The sequence below is a fragment of the Idiotropiscis lumnitzeri genome, chromosome 10, assembly GCF_059441095.1.
Source record: "Idiotropiscis lumnitzeri isolate Australia: NSW breed Sydney's pygmy pipehorse chromosome 10, RoL_Ilum_1.0, whole genome shotgun sequence".
In the NCBI taxonomy this organism is placed as follows: domain Eukaryota; kingdom Metazoa; phylum Chordata; class Actinopteri; order Syngnathiformes; family Syngnathidae; genus Idiotropiscis; species Idiotropiscis lumnitzeri.
Window position 1 is genome coordinate 5,019,823 of NC_142400.1, and position 19,311 is coordinate 5,039,133.

The following is a 19,311-nucleotide window of genomic DNA, read 5'->3' on the forward strand; positions in this document are numbered from 1 at the left end:
AAACTGTTGGAGTGGGTGAACACGCAATTTTGCACCTGCTTTTTCGCATCTTGCTAATTCCCTCGTGCGGAGTAAGTAATTCAGAGAATGGACACATCAGACCCTCGGTCGTAAAAATGGTGATTTAGACTGACTTGAGTCAAGTCACGTGACTCGAGTCCCTATCGCGTCATAAAATCCTGTGCCATGTGGTTTTGGTGTCATTTCTATCCTAGCGATTACACATTATAGTGCAACTAGAGTGTAGATTTACAGCCAGTTAGAAGAACTTTAGTCCTCTTTGGGGCCTCCTGGCCAGCTCTCCTTTCCCGTGCGAACACGAGAGCCAAATGTGGAGGCCGCGTAATTTAGCGGCAGCGAGATGCGAGCAATTTGCAGCTTTGGGTTGCACGTGGTGCGCCTGCGCCCGGATGTGCTGGATTTCACAGCTTCTGTGCCCTTAACGAGTGCAAACCGATCAGGCCGGATCGCAAGGTGTCATATTGTGTGCGTGTTTGTGTGTGTGTGTGTGTGCATGCGTGTATGCATGTGACCGAGGGAGGGGGGGGGGGTGAAGGTGTAAAGCGTACATAGTCGGAAGGGGAAGATGTGGCATGTCCTCCGTCCTCCCTTCCAGGATCTCCTCGCGTGGCCGCCGTCCAGAACCGGCCTCCACTCAGGGAGGGGTTTTTCCGATCTCCATGCCCGTTTTGTCTATTTTTGTCTGCCGGGTATTCAGGCTGGTGTGTATCCCTTACACCAGGGGTCACCAATATGGTGCCCGCGGGCACCAGGTAAACCCAAAAGACCACATGAGTAACTTGCTGGCCCGGTCTAAAAAAAAAAAAAAGCGTAAAATTGTTATGTCATTTTTTTTTTTTTTGGTGGGATTCTTTTTTTAATGTAACTTTTGTGTGGCATTCCCACTTTAGAGTGCCTCATTGTAGGCCACTAAGCCTCATTTTATACACTTGTCTTTTTTAAATTTTTGAAATCATTCAAATTTGTCTATTGCCTGTCACATTCATAAAACATTTATTTTCACGTTTCAGAGATTTCTATCCGAATTCTACAGCATTCCCACAGAGCAACATTTCCGTACTGTATTTATTTGTCGTCACGTTTTCACCCACAGCTGTACGGGGAGTACAGGGAGCAGCTGGGAAATTTCGCCCGGCGAGAGGCGGCCCGTTTGCTGACGGAGCGACAATGGCAAAGACAGGCAGAAGAAAACAACGCGGCGGCGGGCAAAGGGACCGGACGGCGACTTCATCAGCATCCCGTCATCTTGGAGTCACACCTCAGTCACTGCTCGTCCACCAAGAAGCCACACCCTTACTCCAAATGTCAAGGTGAGACTTCTGGCTGGTTAACAGACATCGCTAATATCCCTGTTTCATCATGTGGTATTTTTGTAACTCATTTTAATCATTTAGATCGGGATGGCCATTTTTCTCACATTTTCAACCATCTATATCAGGGGTTGTCAAACTAATTTTTTAGACGGGCAATATCTATATCTATAAATGGCAATATCTCAAATCTCAATGTTGTTTAAAAAGTGACGAAAATGTGCTCGAAACGGGAAGTCAACGCTCATGATTTGCCCTTCGCGGGCCACATAAAATGAGGTCGCGGGCCAGATGTGGCCCCCGGGCCTTGAGTTTGACACATCTATATAATCGTGTATGATCCAATGCAAGTATCGGAAATGTTGACTCACGTGTTTCCTGTTGTCGCCGTTGCTTGCAATGTTATGTCAACGCTAATTATATACAGTAGCCGTGATAAAACAGCTCTTTTGAATCGTGTTTGGTTGTGCAGGAGTACCTGTTGTGATGGCTGGTGAGCGGATATCAAATTAGCTCCAGATTAATTTTCATCTTGAGCATGAGTTTTCAAGTCTAGCAGTAAAATGAAAATAAATAAATAAATAAATAAACAAGAAAGAGAATCATGATTCCATTTAGTCCAGATGCATTTTTCTCAATTACATGCGCCTCAGAAACCATGAACAAAATAATTTGCCCATCGACGAAAGTGCTCACAATATAGCTTGGCTGTCACTTAGTGACTAATAATTCTTTTTCTCACGTCTTTTCCACAAGCAGACAATTTTAGCGGGCAGTATATTTCATTTCCCGAGTGGTTGCAAATTGACATTATAGAGTTTGTTGGCCAATAAATGGATGAACAGACATGCCCTTGATAATATAGTAAACAAGCATACTTGAAAAAGAAAAAGGCAATCCATGTGATTTTTTTCTGGCAATCAAAGAAGAAAGTTAATGATAATAATATTCCCAAAAATAAAAAAGTTAATTTTTAATTATTTTTTTTTATTCATATTTTTATTGTATTTTTCCGCCATTTTTTTCCATTCCACAAAACTGCCCTAAGTCAAAATCGTCATGTCCATAAATTTCTAAATGTACTTACAGTATACTGTAAAAGGAAAATCTGCTAAAATAGCCATCTATGTTTAGTCTAATCTGTACTAATGAAGTCTTTCACCTCCTCATCATTACTCGCCGCGATTTGTTGCAACAACCGACTGTCACAAACGAGCCGCACTGATAAATGGAATCATTAATTTCCGCTCCAGATTGCTTGGCTCGTGTGCGCCGCTACATTGTGACCAAGATGGGGGAGGACTGGATCTTCCTGGTCCTCCTTGGCCTGACCATGGCGCTGGTCAGCTGGAGTATGGACTACACCAGCGCCAAGAGCCTGCAAGGTAGCGAGGGGGGGAGGGGCGGTTGGGGGTGAGAGAGGAGGGGGGTGGGGGGTTCACTATGCATCAGCGTCAGATTTACGGCGCCCGTCTCCCCTGGTTTACGTTTGAATGACAGAGCTCTCCGTCCCGTAGCCTACAAGTGGATGCACGGGGAGCTGAAGGGCAACGTGGCGCTGCAATATCTGGCTTGGATCAGCTATCCCATGATCCTAGTCATGTTTGCTTCGCTCTTCTGTCACCTGGTTTCCCCGCAGGCCATCGGTAAGCTCCGCTCCACCGCCGCCCCTCCGCATCACCTGTCAACCCCTCTCACCACGTTACAGATGTTTACACCCCCTCTCGGCTCCAGGTTCCGGCATCCCCGAGCTTAAAACCATCCTGAGGGGTGTGGTTCTGAAGGAGTATCTGACCCTAAAGGCCTTTGTGGCGAAAGTCATTGGCTTGACGGCGGGCTTGGGCAGCGGGATGCCAGTGGGCAAAGAGGTAAAAGCAGCGGACAGCGGTGTACTTGGAGATTTTTCAGATATTTATACTTTCATTATTTTGCAAAGAGATGGAAAGTTTATGTTAAATGAATGGAAAATTTCCTGTTAATGTTAAACTGGGGGAATTTTAAAAATACAGTCGCCCCTCATTATATTGCGGTTTCATGTCTCATGGCTTTATGGTACTTTGTGGAGCATTCGCAATTTTGCTGTTATTATTTTTCCACACCAACTGTTACTACAGAGCAAAATCCGCGAGCCCGAAGGAATGAGTTCATAAAAGAAAGAATTTGTGATCATTTCACTCTTAATTTAAGAAGCACAAGTGCGAAGTTGCGCTGCTGCTAAGCACAACGATCTTAAGTTACACAACTGCATGTTTACTATACAGTAAATATCGTTAGCTAATTTAATCTAGCCTACCACCGCTAGTTAGAACAAATTGTAATTCCTCCACCCTTAGAAAGAAAAAAAAATAGCCCTTTGTGCACTTTCAAACACTTTATATGCCGAGTCACTCAACACGCAGAGTGGCTAACCGTTAGCTAGTTAACAGCTAGCTAACTATACTCGGATTGGTGTCAACAACCTTTTGCCCATAAAGTTAGGTCTTCAAAATGAAAGTATGCCGTTATATCACCGCACTAAAATGCAGTGTCGGACAAAAAGTTGTTGAGGCTGAATACTTTCCTCTTTATTGGTTTAGAACAGTTGCCCATTCGCAAATATGAGACCATTTAAATCAAGTAAGGTGACAGAGTAATTTTATTCAACATCTTTTGCTGCAAAAATCACGTAATTAGCGACTAGTCGAGTTTGAAATGTTATTTGTCGAGAAGTACAGTCAAGTTGTTGGTATGAACTCTAGCTAATACCTTGTGCTAGCTTAAAAATCACTAGCTTCGTCGAAACTAAAAAGACACAAGCAAGTCATGTTATCTAATTTTTTTATTCAGCTTGGTGTTAGCAAACATTTTTTTTCCCAAACAAACACAATGAAACAGTAAAGGAGGCAAACTATTTCATTTTACCAAGTTATCAGAATGGGTATCAAACACGTTTTTACTTTCAGTCCGTGCTCTTTTTTTTTTTTTTTTTTTTTTTTTTTACTTTTAAGTAAATGCGTTGAATCCGTACAGAGCAAGAGTCATTGTGCTGGGTAAACAAACTTTTCATCGTCATTTAGCATCCAGCATCGCCGCCATCATCACTTTTTACTCTCCCCTCATTCCTCTCCCACTCTATCTGTTCTTTCCGCGACTTTAGAGGATCATAAATCATCAGCTGTCTTGTTGTCCTGCCCTGCCTCCCCCTCGTTGATTATTCAAGCCCTCCAAGGAGTGCATTAGTCCCCCCCCCCCGCCATAGTCGCGGCGAAGGCCATCTCACCCGGCAATTAGGCCCTGATTGATGTGTTTCGATACCACGCGACCCATTTTCGACTCCCTGTTTTACACGCAGTCGTCGAGTGTTTTGTATGTGTCTGTCATCCGCCTCGTCCGCCTCCTCCCTCAGGGTCCATTCGTCCACATCGCCAGTATCTGTGCCGCAGTGCTGAGTCGCTTCATGTCCATCTTCTCCGGCGTCTATGAGGTAAGATGGAGCGGTGACGTGTGCTGTTTCCCCCGTCCATCCTAAATGTTGTTACAGCTTCAACGCTTCCCATTTTTTTACATTCAGAATCTGGGGATCAAGTGGGGGACTGTGAGGACTTAATTTATTTCTTAATTCCACCACGGTTTTGTCACCAATATTTTCAGTAGAAACAATCAATAATGAAAAAAATAATAAAATATGCAACTGTGCAATCATATGGCGCAGTTCCAAATGGATACAGTGGTGCCTTGAGATACGAGTGACCCGACTTGTGTATTTTTCAAGATACGAGTTGTCATTCAGCCAATTTTTTTTTTCTTTTTTTTTTTGCATTGACTTCCGAGGGCAAATTTTAGATACAAGCACTATTTGGTAGTTGCTGCATAATAAGGAAATATTTCTCAAAAAGCAGCTTCAAGCTGTTTCAAGCTTGTCTCATCTGAAGGTTACTGTCAAATTAAACGATGCTGATTTAAAATGTATTTTTTTATTCTTTTTACCTATAAAAGAATGTGCAATACATATTTTACCATTTTGTTGTTTTGTAAGTAATTTATAGCTGATGTTTCAGAAAAAAAACATCGACCTATTGCTGGAGCTAACCCTAAATTCCTAAGTACAACTAAATAAATTACTATAATACATATTATATTATTGTTGTGTCGTTACCATGACAACCTGATGCACTCGGACAAAAATTGGGCAGATTCAGAATAAGCGCAGAAAAATCATCTTGGGAAGTTTAATTGCATCTCTGAATAAAAAAATTAAAAAATCTCGCTTATCCTCGCGAGCGTCGTGGGCGTGCTCGAGCCTTTGCCAGCCAATTGCAGGACACACAAAGACAAACAAGCCGTCACACTCACGATCATACCTAGGTACAATTTAACGTTTTTAATCTTTTTAATTCTATTTAATGACATCATTACTGTATGTGAATGTATTATTATTATTATGAATTACAATAGTATAGTAATTTTTCTCATTACAAAACATTTTTTGGGCAGGCTGGAACGGATTATTGGCATTTCCATTCATTTGAATGGGTAAAAATGATTTGAGATCATTTAAGTTCAGATCTTGGTCAAGGAACGTGTTGAACTCCTATCTCAAGGTACCGATGTATTTTACACACCGTATGTTACCCCAAAACACCGTATGTGGGCACCGCAGCGCTCCTGTTTTGACAACCCCGAGATCAATATCGGCATATATAATGTGCCAAATGGGCCAAATTTAAAGAGAAAATGGGAAAATTGTTTTCCTTTCCCATCTGTCCTCCCCACCATCATCGCACCTCCTGTCCACCCCCTCCCCCGCTGTAACGTCTCTGTTTGTGTCGCTTTGTATTAATAGTGTGAGGCTAATGTCTGGCATGTGTAATAATGTTGACCTCTCATATCCCCCTTTGTCCCCGCCCCTGTGCTCTCTCACTTATTCGTACCTTCATCTCGACTGCTTTGCCCCCTTCCCCTTGCTTCCCCACATCCTACTGACCTTTGAACCCCAGAATGGCACCCATAACCAGGACCTGTTGGTGTGTGCGTGCGCTGTGGGAGTGGCCACTTGTTTCGCTGCTCCAGTGGGAGGCAAGTCCCACTTGGAGGTTCAATATGGACCTCAGACATCAGTATTAATGACTTCAACTTTTTGGAAAAAAAAAAAAAGTTGAGTGAACTCAAACTCAACTTACAAAGAAAGTAATATGCCGGGTCATTTTCTATACATTCTGTTTGCAATTTTCTTCAAATATGTTTACAATGTGGAAGTGTGAGGCAACAATTGCTGGGGCGAATATGGTTGATTGACACATAACAAGATCGTAACCTTGGCAACCGGGGCCTTGTGTGCCACAATGATGCTCAGTTGCTTTCTGTATAAGCACATGATGCGTACAAAAGTCTTGGGACACACCTTTTTATTATTAGGACAATCAAAGATTAAAATGGGGCTCTTAGATCGCCTGTGTTTAAATTAGAAAAAAAGATATTTTGTACAATCGTAAGCCTCGTTGACAGTATTCAGTCACTTCCTCTTGGTCCCAATACTTTTGCTCAAGCAGCATCTCCTTGATTTTTCCATAAAGCTGCTTCTGAGATGCATGCCCTCCCTCGCTCTTATTGTGTTGTGATGTTTCCTCACGCCTTTACCAAAAATTCATTGAACATTATTTATTCACTTTATCCAATTTTGCTTCCCCACTGTCACATCACCCCACCTGCCACCTGCCCCACCACCCTCCTCCCATCCCCTCCTCTCCGCCTTCACCTGTTTTTCTGTCTTTCTGTCCCATCAACCACCCCCCGAAACCCTTTTGCCTATCCCGTCCCTCCCTCCCCACCCTTCTGTTGTCTGTGTCAGTAGAACCCTTACGGTTACACAGATATTCTGACTGTTGGCTGTGCCGTTGGGGTGGGATGCTGTTTCGGCACTCCACTTGGAGGTACTGTACAACTTTGCACCTCTCACGATGTCGCCCACAACATGGCTTTCAAAGCTCTTTTTTGCTGCTCTTTTTTTTCTCTTATACAAATGCGGAGGGATTGATCAAATTGCTTATCACCTTAATGACGCTTTGCTGCTTCACTGGAACGTGAATGATTATGTGCTGAGAAACGAAAATTGTGGGGGAATTGTAATCGCTCTTCATTTTGATGCCATTCTCCGACCTCCGCTGTAGTCCCTGAAGTGTACGCGGGATAATCATGTCGGTGGGAAAATTACCCTTGGTTTCAAAACAGATTAACAGTCAATGAGATTGGGTGTTACAAATCATATTTGGGAAATTTTGACTGACATCTGATTCGAGCAAACTCTCGAGCGAACAGTGGTGGGCAAAATAGGGCCTCTTGGTCACATGCGGCCTTTAACACGTTGACTGCCATTGACGGCTAAAGACGTCAATTTTTTTTTTTTTTTACTTAGCTGGTAGTGAATGAGTTAAAGTGTGTGGAACATGATTTTTATGAATTTTAACATAGATTTAGCATTACCCTTTGAAAATCTTCGGATCATCATGAAGAAGCCTATGATGACATCATCGAGCCGCATCTTTGACTTTCTGTCTGTGATGTGCTCACGAAAATATTGAATTGAGCCACTTTCATTTTGTGTTTAGCAAAGTCATCATTAGAATCTCATTATTTGTGCTTTTACTTGTTAAAAAATGTTTGGGTAGTTTATTTCGTGTCTCATACATTTTAAAGGAGAACTCAAGTCAAAAAAACTTGCCCCACTACTCTAAACACAGCATTCCAATTAATATTGCACTCTTGGGATAACCTAAGGAATAAGGAAAAGTCACACTCTATAATGTGGTACTTTATAAAAATATAGATAAATGCAAATTAAAAAGTGATGATTGAATCCAATTTAATTCATTTGACTGGCGTGCCCGCCTTGGCCACCGAGAGGCAGTATAATCCACTCCCGCAAATACAAAAGAAGAAGATTAGTATTTAATTTTCTACAACTCTATGAGCCTTACTAAGCTGTAATATTAGTCGTTTTGTAGAGGATAAAAGCTACATGCATGTGAGTACTATACTATGTGTCTACATCTGTTATTCCTCTGTTTATCTCCAAATATGCGTTTTTTGTATAACGGCGACGAGTCATGCTAACATTAGCATGTCAATGGCGTTTTTCATTGTGTGTTAGCATTAAGCTTAGCGGACTTTCTCAAGGGAAAGCTGTGTGGTTGTTTTAAATTCACAAGGTATCATTCTTTTTGTTTAGCGTTTCGTTTTAGAGTAAAATTCAATTGCGAGTGATAATAAACAGCTTGAAATTTATTTTTGGAAGAATTGTTCACTCGTCAAAGTGAAAAGAAGAATTAAAAATTATCCGAATGATCCTTCCTGAATCATAAACTCTCAAGTCGGCTCACTTGTATCTCGAAGCACCGTAATATTACCTTTAAGTCAACTAAGTCACTTGCGTGTGTATGTGTGTGGCTATAAACAGCTGTAAGCTTCTTTTTGAAAGAATTGTTAAAAAAAAAAAAAAACATGAGGGCTCGTGTCTCGAAAAACCCCGCAAGTCAGTTTACTTGTATCTCAAGGCACCACAATATTTACTTTCAGCCAACTAAGTCACTGATGTGTGTGTGTGTGTGTGTGCCTATATTTAAGAGTACACTCGTGTGTTTAGTGGCCCTCCTCCAGTGTATGATTATACCCTTAACTCCAAGTGTTTTTCGTCTCTCTCAGCATATTTGAACTGATTTCTCTCTCCCTCTGCACGTCGTCTCCCTCGTTGACCACTTCTTCCCTCATGTTTTCCCTCTAATCCTCCTCTGTTCCTTTCTCCTCTGTCCTCCATCCCTCCTTTCCTCTCTCTCCCCTCTCTCTCTCTGTCACCACCAGGGGTGTTGTTCAGTATTGAGGTCACGTCTACCTACTTTGCAGTGAGGAATTACTGGCGGGGATATTTTGCCGCCACATTCAGCGCCTTCATATTCAGGGTGCTCTCTGTATGGAACAAGGATGCTGGTGAGACGCAGTTCACACACACACACCCACACAGGCACACGCACACTGGAAATACTGCAGATCTGGCATTTTATAGAAAGTAGCCAGTTTTGACAGCAAATTCTTTTGTCATTTTGCCCCTCAAGTGTAAACATATAAGCAGTGTGTTTACACTGTTGTCCATATGCGGAGATGCATATTGGGAGATCACATTGTGTACTTAAGCAGACTTACAGATCAAGGTTATTATAGTTTATAAAAAGTAATTGATGAAACATGGTCGTTAAGGGATATAATAAAAAGCGAGTTATTTAAAACAAAGAGTGGTGTCATGAGCAGGATGTGAGGTGGGACCCAAAATGCAAGACTCAAGCAAACTTGAGGTCAGTGGCGTGAACAAGAAATGCTGGATCGTTCGAACAAAATGGTGCTGAGACAGAACGAAGCACGAGGTTAAATACATGAGGTCATCAGATGTAACGAGGCTCAGGTGAGGAAGGTATAGGATCAGGAGCGGGTGAGCACAAGACACGGAGGAGGGGCAGGATACACACACACACACGTGCGTGCAAAACGGAAGGTCAACGCTTCTGTCACATCTACACTTCAAATTTTAAAACTTAAAAATGATTAAAGTCAACCATTTCAAAGACACATTTGACATTTTTTTCCCTTTTTTTTTTTTATTCCGCCATCTCATGTGCCAGTTTTAACACTCATGGTGATATTAAGTCCAGTTGAAATATAGAAACTGAAAACTAGAATTGCAGTTCATATGTCACACTATAGCTATCCCCAGACGACATGAAAAATTGACCTTGAGGGTTTGTGTGCAGACGAAGAATGAAATCAAAGCAATCTGATTTGGTTGCGTAATGAATTAGTGGTCCAGATTCTATGTGACTGTATTAATTTCATCCTGAAGGAAAAATACTTTTTTTTTTTTTTTCTCTCCTCTCCGACAGTCACAATCACTGCTCTCTTCAAAACCAACTTCCGCATGGATTTCCCCTTTGACCTGCAGGAGCTGCCGGCGTTTGCAATAATCGGGTAACGCGTGTGCACGTCGGTGTGCGTGCGTGTGTGTGTGTGTGTGTGTACATAATTAAATGAAAACGTATCTGAGGGATTCATCTCTCATTTCAGAATCTCGTGTGGCTTCCTCGGGGCCTTCTTTGTCTATTTGAACAGACAGGTGGTTCTGTTCATGAGAAGACCCACGGCGCTCACACGCTTTCTGACGAAGCAGTGAGTCGGCGCACACTCACACACGCACATTACATCTGACTTTTAATTCAACAAAAAAAACTCTCTCAAGCATGAACGCACCGCACTCCATTCCAGGACTATTACAATACAACGGGAATGGATTTAATATCGCACCAAGATAGAAAAAAAAATCGGTTCTACTGTTGACCAGGGTACGGCTCGAGATCCTCGAGATTAAAATAAATTATCACGTGACCAACCCGGAAAAACAGGCTGGCGAAGGCTTTGATGCCTGCTGTTATCTTCTGTGATTGAATGCGATTTCAGGAAAAAAAAAAAAAAGTTCCCTGCAAATGTATTGAGCCAATAGCTCAAGGCCTCTCTTCTTGAACATCTGCTCACATAAAGCACTTTATTTTGCACGGCTCTTCTCTTTGAGCTCATCAGTCTCATGGTGGCAGAAAGCAGGAGCGCTTTAATAACCTTTTGGCAAGGTATTCGCTCAATGTCTGCTCCCCTGCGGCCCCGACAATCTGGAAGCACTCGTTGCCGCCATTAGAGAGGCCAGCACAACACAGTTGATCAGTGTGTGTTTTTCACTTTAATCCAATCCTTGTTTTCTTCGTCTAAAATGTCACATGTGCGCGTGCGTGTGTGTGTGCGTGTGTCCAGTCGGTTGATCTATCCCGGCGCAGTCACGCTGATCATCGCCACCTTCACGTTTCCTCCTGGATTTGGACAGTTTATGGCTGGCGAGGTGAGGCAGAACCGTCTCATGCTGGTCCCTCTAATAGACGGCGGACACCAATTACGGTGAACTAACGTCGTATTGTCGGGGATATGTAATAGGTGAAAATCCGCGATTGAGATCAGATTATAAAATATGTAATACCTCTCTGTGATGCTGAGTGGGGCGCGTGTGAACGTGGGGAACATGCTTTTTTTTCTCCGCAGTATTACAATAAAGTGTAATTGCGCATCCACTCCAGTAGTTGGCAGTGGCGCTCTCCTTGTTGAAAAATCGTAGAAATCTTGCAAGACTTATTAGTTGAGGCACTGCTGTTTTTTCTGTTCCTCTCTCTAATGAGGACTAGCGCTGTAGAAAATGGATGAGTGGACTAATTCATTTTGTCGTTTGAGCACGTTGCACGATGACATCATTTTTCTTTTGTCTTCTCCTTTGCCAAGTTAGTCCGGTAGCAACGAGAGCAATGATAAAATGCACCGCTCCTCTGCATTTTTATTGAATTTAACCTTTCTCTGAGATGAGTTTTGGAGTTTTACAAGCGACCGTCATCTTGCTCCCTCCCCGTCTGTGGTAGCTCATGCCCAGAGAGTGCATCAACTCGCTGTTCGACAACTTCACCTGGACCAAAATCTCAGCGTCCGCCCCACCGCCCGGCCTGGGCCGCTCGGCCGTGTGGCTTCACCCTCAGGTCAGCGTCTTCATCATCCTCCTCCTCTTCCTCGTCATGAAGGTGAGCAGCGATACACACTCACAGGCCACAACATTATGACCGAGGCTAATCAAACGAAAATGGGTTCATATTGATAAATAGAATCGTATAGGTACAAAAATAAAAGCTGATTTAGACAAAAATTTCACAAAGATTCACAATTTTTTTATAGAAACACACGAGTTCCTTTTTGCCTTCCTCTTTCTTCTGCCATGTGCAATTCTCCTACCCGGTTGCTATATTTTTATTGAATTTTCTAAAAAAATTAAATAAAATAGATGCTTCATGCTGTTGTTTGACTCTGCTCGAGTACATTCACACACAAAATGCTATTTCTTTGATTGTCAATTAAATTTTTCACCCTAAAAAAAAAGTTGTACCAAACTCACTTTAACACTTCTCGTGATTTTGAATCAATAATTGGCTTTATTATCAAACTACGAAACGATGACTGCTTTTTTTGCACTTAATCTGGCAGCAGCAATTTTCTGATGTAGTCCAATACAAGAGCTGTATTAAAAATTCAACTTCATATCATTGGCATTGCGTGAAAACTTTGCATGTCCACAACCAGAACCCCTCCCCAAAATAAATAAATATATATATGTATAATTGTGAAATTGACCAAATTTGGACATTGGAGTTTTTGGCTTGAGGGCTGTGACATATAATAATGTTCAGTTTTGATTGGAGGAACTCCAAGAAATTCATCTAAACAAGAAAAAAAAATCAAAAGACAAAGATCTTGTATGCAGTATAAGTATAAGTTGGTATTTGGTAATTAATCAATATCGTCAAGTCTTGCGACAATAACATTTGAACTTGTGCAAAGTCGATGTTTATTATTATGAATGACTTATAATATACCCAATATATACAAAGTATGAACGTTTATAACTGATATTGATCATAGTTCTATTGCAACTTGAAACAAATACACGTTAAACTCATAAATATTTAAATGTGCCAATCTTATAGTCACATTCTGCAGTCATTATTTGTGGGCAAATTAAGGGCCGTAAATATGGATAATAATATAATGTTAATATGCATAATAAGTGTGAATGTTTGATACAGCTCTCGTGGGAGCTCGTGCGTAGGTGTACCTATTCGAGTGTGCCTGAGTGAGTGCGTACACGATAGTGAGGAAAAACCTCTGGGATTGCTCTCCATCCTTCCCTGATCCTGTTTTTGTGTCGCAGTTCTGGATGTCAGCGGTTTCAACCACCATGCCCATCCCCTCGGGCGCCTTCATGCCAGTGTTCATATTAGGTAAGAGGATTTATTGTTTATTTATTTATTTTATTAGTAATGCAAAAGCGCAGTTACCGGCTTGCTGACCTTGAGCAGCGTCTTTTGGTTGATCTTCAGCAAGCGTGCATTATCTCGCTCCTTCTAGGAGCCGCTTTTGGTCGCCTGGTAGGTGAGATCATGGCCACTCTGTTCCCAAATGGAATCCTATTTGACGGGATTGTGTATCGCATCCTGCCGGGAGGCTACGCCGTCATCGGTCAGTCTCGGGCTTGCACGTTGTCCTTTGCGTTTGACCTTCGGCTGGAAAATGAAATATGGATGACATTGACCTCTTTATAAAGCACATAAAAAAATCATTATGCAAGTGTATTACGAGATTATTTTTTTTACTTGCGTTTTTTAACTTAAAGTCATTATAATACGAAGAACTTTGTATTTATTTATTTTTTTAAGAATAAACATTTACCTCATTGGAAAGCCCCTTCCGTTCACCCCTCGCGCACCCTTTTCTCCAGTTTTTTTCCAACAGAGTTTTTTTTTTTTTTTCAATAGAGACTTAAATGTATGCCAATTATGGTGCACCTTTTTCAAGTCACCATCCGTATTTGGGGCTCCATACTCTAAGTATTTACTGTACAGGGCATAAAAAACAATTATGTTAATGGAATACATAATTTCACTCTTATGTTTTATATTTTATAGGGCTGCAATTAACAATTATTTTAATAATATATTCATCTCTCAATTATTTATTCAATTATTCTTGAACTATATTAAAATAAAATAGCGTTCTAATTTCCATTCCTTTTGTCAAAACCAGGAATTTATTTTTCAAATTAACCGTGTAGGAAAAAAAAAAAAAAAAAAAAGATTATTGTCAAAATTCAGGAAGAATTTGAACAAAAATAGTGGATGTCATAGTTATTACTACTACTAGTTCTACTACTAATAATATTGATAATGATGATCGAGCTAGAGATGCCTGATATATCTCGTGCTCTCTTACCAGGCGCGGCCGCCATGACAGGAGCGGTCACTCACACAGTTTCCACCGCAGTGATCTGCTTCGAGCTGACGGGTCAGATCTCCCACATCCTGCCCATGATGGTGGCGGTCATTCTGGCCAACATGGTGGCCCAGGGTTTGCAGCCTTCGCTCTACGACTCCATCATCCAGGTGAAGAAGCTGCCGTACTTGCCTGAGCTGGCCCTCGGGCACATCAGGTAAAGCGGGCGCCCACGTGTGATGAGCCGAAAAGGACGGTGGTGTTTAGTCATGTCCGTCGTGTTTCCTTAGCAAGTACAACATCTTTGTGGAGGACATCATGGTGCGCAAGGTGAAATTCTTGTCGTCCCACTCCACCTATCGGGAACTGAATCATCTGCTGGAGACGACAACACTGAAAACCATCCCCTTAGTCGACTCCAAAGGTTAGGAAAGTTTAAAAAAAAAATCACGTTAATATAAAATATTGCTCGTCTTTGCCCGAATAGGTCAATAAATTGAAATATTGACCAGGCAACCCCACATAGTAATTGTACATGATGGCTAAGCGCTCCTTTCATGCTTCCAAAGAATCAATGATTCTTCTGGGCTCCATCGAGAGGATGGAGCTCCAAGCCGCCATCGACTGGTGGCTCTCGCCAGCCAGGCGAGTCTTTGAGAAAGGTCAGATTTCACCCGGCCAAGTCTCCAAAATCAGTTGGGAGTCGTTCACCTTCGTGGACGAGGAGGGCGGTAACGAGGGGACGGACAAGGTGAGGATGATGAAGATAGTTAGCTACGGTGCCGTGCGTTGCCGATGGAAATGGTCGTGTGATTTATTTTTAAGAGTGCACCGGTGCTGGATGAATGTAACGGGCCCATCCCGTCCCCCAAACCTCAAGAGCACTCCATCAATCACACAAGCTCAGGTAAAGCAAAGGGCACTTTAACATCACTGCCCACGGGTGTTGAACTTGATTTTTGTCACATCACCTTTTGTCGCAGTCTATTCTACCTTGACAATCCCGGCATGTTTTTGTGGTTAAAAAAATTTAGTGCATTATATTGTATGCGTAGCCTCCAAATCTGATACAGCGTTGAATTTTTTTTTGTTTTCACTTGATGTAGAGGTGTGAAAATTAATAGATTAATCGACAACTAATCGATTATCAACTTAATCGACAACTATTTAATAATTGAATCATTATCAATCATAATCATCCACTCAATTCCGGCTCGATTGCCATTTTTTAACGCACTTAACACGTCATGCATTCAAATAAATAATACTTCTGCTCAACCTTCATATGTTCAGACAGGCGCAAAACACCTTCTGTCCGGAGGACCCTTCAGAGACTCTTCTCCTCGTCGTCGTCGACTGGACAGACTGACCCACAGGTGCGTCACCCTCTCGCCATTTCGGACATGTGATGTGACGTATCCAAGATGGCGGCTTGATCGACAATCATTGTTTTATTCACCCGTCCAGGAAACGGCTCCCCCTACCTTGATTGACACCATGTCGCCAGACGAGGTACCGTACCGCCACCGTTCAGCATTTTCAGCCGTACAATAAGTGCGGTCCTGTCTTTGACCCATGCAGATCAAAGCCTGGGAGGAGGCCGAGATGGACAAGCCAATGGATATGGAGCAGATTCGTATTGATCCCTCCCCCTTTCAGCTGGTGGAAAGAACGTCTTTGCACAAGGTGAGCAACAGTGCCTGAATTATTCTAGTGATGAGCTTTCGCTTGGTCGGGTTGGGCATCGAGAATCGGGTGGGATGTAGCTTTCCGATTCTCTTGGAATCGTGCAGAGTTGCTGGTGAGGAGGAAACTGCAGAATGTAATTAGGTAGCGACCGTGATGGCTCACCTGCCTTCTCTGTCATGAGACGTCACACGATGAGAATCGACTCGAGGAATCAGAACCAGAACCGGAATTATCCAAAGTCAAACAAAGCTCAATCTTATTGCTTGGTCAATTGTTTTATTGTGTTTTGTTTGGGGGCTGGGTTGCGAGAGCTTCCGATATGACCCCGCTTGTGTAAAGCGAAAGAAAGACAAATACATAGAATGTAAGGAATTCATTCAAATTAATTCTGAAATTTGAGATTTTGTGCAGCAAACTCTGTGAGAAGAATTTCCCGCACGCTACTTATACATTATGTATTACAGTCTATCCCATATGACCTGTATGCAGCACATTATAGCAAAGCGTTCTGAGTAAGTGTATAGGATGTGTTTAAGAGCAGCCACGCAAGCAGAATGCTGTCGCATTCCAATACATTTAACACTGACTGGATGGCATAGCACCCCCCTCCCACTCTTCCTGCTCTCTGTTCTTACTCAGACCCACACTCTGTTCTCTCTGCTGGGTCTGAGTCACGCCTACGTCACCAGTATTGGCAAGCTGGTGGGTGTGGTCGCACTCAAAGAGGTAAGAGTCCCCCTTTTTTTTGTGTGTGTGTGTTATTTATTTAGCTGAGTATTTTTGACAATTTGGATATCTTGGACATATACAATGCACAAGTGTGAATTTACTTGGAACTGTACAGTTTTCCTAGCCATAAGAGTCATTGTGCTTGTTTAAATGTGCTGTACTGTATATCAATTCGAAAGGGGCTCTTTCATTTTACTGTAAAACCGTAAACTGAGAAAAGGTTTAAAATCATGAATATATTATAGGGGCGTATTTATTTTCAGTGTCATTTCTTATCAATTAAAGTTGACTTTGTGTTTTAGTCAACGAATATTAGAACAAAAACGCTAGCAACACATGTAGACAGACAATATAACATGCAGTGGACACCCGCATCTTCGTTGATTCTCAGATTTTTTTTTTGCAGCGTTTCGAGCTTCAATTCGTTGATTTGTGGTTGGACCTTTTTCGTCGTGTGAAAAATGACTCGTATTTCCGCAGTTATGACTCATTTTAGTTGTGAAAGTCCTCTTATACTGCATCCCAATGACCATGTCACACACACCAGAAGGTGTTGCAATGATTTAATCATAATGCATCAACAGTTTAATTCTTGACATTCTAATTATGTTATTTGTATATGGTTTTTTTTTCAGTTTAATATTATAATGCTATTTTTTTATTTTTCTTATCAGCGCCACTGTAAATTTTTTGTTACACTCGCCAGCACTGTTGATCGTCAATTAAATTGTCGATTAAATTGACATGGCAACACATAGAGGCTGAATTCTGATTGTATCAAAATTATCTAGCATTCACACATTTGTGAAGCATTATAGCCAAGAGAAACGCTATAAAATGCAGAGAATTGACTGAAATTAATATCATTGAATTGCTATGCTTTTATTTCAAGAAGCTGATTTCCATCTTCTTCCATGGTCCCAGTTACAGAAAGCCATCGAGGGCTCGACTCGGAGCGGCGTGAGGCTCCGCCCTCCGTTGGCCAGCTTCCGGGACGCCAGCAGGAAATCCAAGAAGCACCAGCCGCCCTCCTCCACTACTTCCTCCCCGACGTGGGACCGGGACCTTTGGGGCGAAGGGAGCAGGAGGGACGGGGATGCGGCGAGGAAGGACGATTCCAGAGGGATGCCCGCACGCGACGCCCCGTCCTCGCCCAGCAGCGGCGGAGGCGACTCTGCCAGCACGCGCGAGCCGGCATCCCCGTCCACCTCCTCTCCGGGCTCGCCTTCGCCCACCGACTCGCCAGGCTCGCCCGGCGGCCCCGTCGTTGCGCTGTCCTCCCTGCACGAGGAGCACGAGAGCGAAGAGTCAGATGAGCCCATCTAGGAAGGACGAGTCAAGTCACAAACTTTGTGCTCTTAGCGAGCCAATTTTTTCTACTTTTTTTTTTTTTTCACTCTTCCAATCTCAGGTGCCTTCCTGTGTCTTTTACAAACTCTTTTCACTTCTGTACGATGAAGATCTGCGTCAATGTCTGCTTATTTTCACCAAGAAGCTTCACGAAAGACTGGCAGCAACTTAATGATGACAATGAAATGTTGATATAGACTTAATGACCTTGACGAGGATTTACTGTTTACTGATTAAGGTTCATTTAAATGTATGATTTACTATTATATAATTGCTCTAAAATCACCCACAATGGTCTGTAACTTTTTAAAAATAATAAATGGGGAAAATTATTAACAATTTATTTTAATTATTCATTGACACTATTCCACTCTACTTAATTTTGAGGCTCATCTACAAAAAATACCACAGCTTGCTAAGGTATCAACATAACCCGTTTTGTCATTCTGTTTTCAGACCATACAAGAGATACGCCGAGCAGATTTACAAGAGACAAACGAACACATGCACGAGACGTTTGCTTTGTCTGTTTATTTGCTCCACAGGTGGAGATAAGAAAGGAGTTCAAGTGGCGGGAGGAGGCTCGGTCGTGCAGGAATGACGAGGAGGAGGATGGGAAATAAAACAAACAGATGACATGAACACAAATTGGAGACCAGAAGGAAGAAAGGTCCATCAGGTATGCGTGAGTGCCAATTTTTTTTTTTCATACACAAGTGTATTTTAATTTCACTCAGAAGCCGTGGTTTTTGATGCCGCTGATTGCCTCCAATATCCTTTGGTTCAAAAATGATTCCGCGCTATTTTTCTATTGTTTTAACCCGCCGGTGATTCTTCCGACATGACAACACGTACACACAGACATAGAAATACACGCAGCACACACAAAGGAAGCGGTTTGAGCAGCAGAGGATTCATATAAAAAAAAAAGGAGTGTGAGCAAGAGAGAGAGAGAGACGTGGTCCTTAAAGCCTTCACATCCACAGAAATAAATGTGGCTTCTTATTTATTCATTCATTGAGATTTGGATCAACAAAACAAAAGCAGGAATTCACCCTCAGGAAAAGAAGAAGCAGTGCCTTTCCCGCAAACCCCCCCATGCATGTTGCCTCTTGGAGGTGAGCCCATATAGAACGAAAGCAGCATCTAAGAATGAGACCCTTAACGAAACATAGAAGGGTCACATCAAACCGACGATTCTGTACAAGCTAATCCTCCCTAATTGCTCAATAAATAAATGAATATGTGCCATTGTGTAAAGACATTCTGTTCGGGACGCTCTTTCCACTCGTCAAAAAGGTGAAAACCAACACCAAAATGCAACTTTTCATCCCTCGGAATTGTTTTC

General features: G+C 42.2%; 1 protein-coding gene across 1 annotated transcript; it reads left to right on the top strand.

Moving 5' to 3' along the window:
• The first annotated feature begins 361 nt into the window (after positions 1-361).
• Positions 362-18,302, top strand: clcn1b (chloride channel, voltage-sensitive 1b). The gene is made up of 24 exons (XM_088306681.1): positions 362-474; positions 719-773; positions 1,115-1,331; positions 2,585-2,716; positions 2,849-2,977; positions 3,066-3,199; positions 4,717-4,794; positions 7,162-7,240; positions 9,165-9,290; positions 10,235-10,319; positions 10,416-10,517; positions 11,151-11,235; positions 11,801-11,956; positions 13,138-13,207; positions 13,335-13,445; positions 14,199-14,412; positions 14,486-14,619; positions 14,765-14,946; positions 15,021-15,102; positions 15,489-15,571; positions 15,663-15,707; positions 15,777-15,881; positions 16,524-16,610; positions 17,538-18,302. The coding sequence occupies exons 1-24, from the start codon at positions 362-364 to the stop codon at positions 17,937-17,939; spliced, it is 3,006 nt and encodes a 1,001-aa protein (XP_088162807.1). The 3' UTR covers positions 17,940-18,302.
• The last annotated feature ends 1,009 nt before the right edge of the window (positions 18,303-19,311 follow it).

Coding starts and splice junctions, on each gene's coding strand:
- clcn1b (XM_088306681.1), top strand. CDS start 362: ATGCGAGCAATTTGCAGCTTTGGGTTGCACGTGGTGCGCCTGCGCCCG. Junction 7,241..9,164: donor TTTCGGCACTCCACTTGGAG/GTACTGTACAAC, acceptor TGTCACCACCAG/GGGTGTTGTTCAGTATTGAG. Junction 15,103..15,488: donor CATCAATCACACAAGCTCAG/GTAAAGCAAAGG, acceptor TCATATGTTCAG/ACAGGCGCAAAACACCTTCT.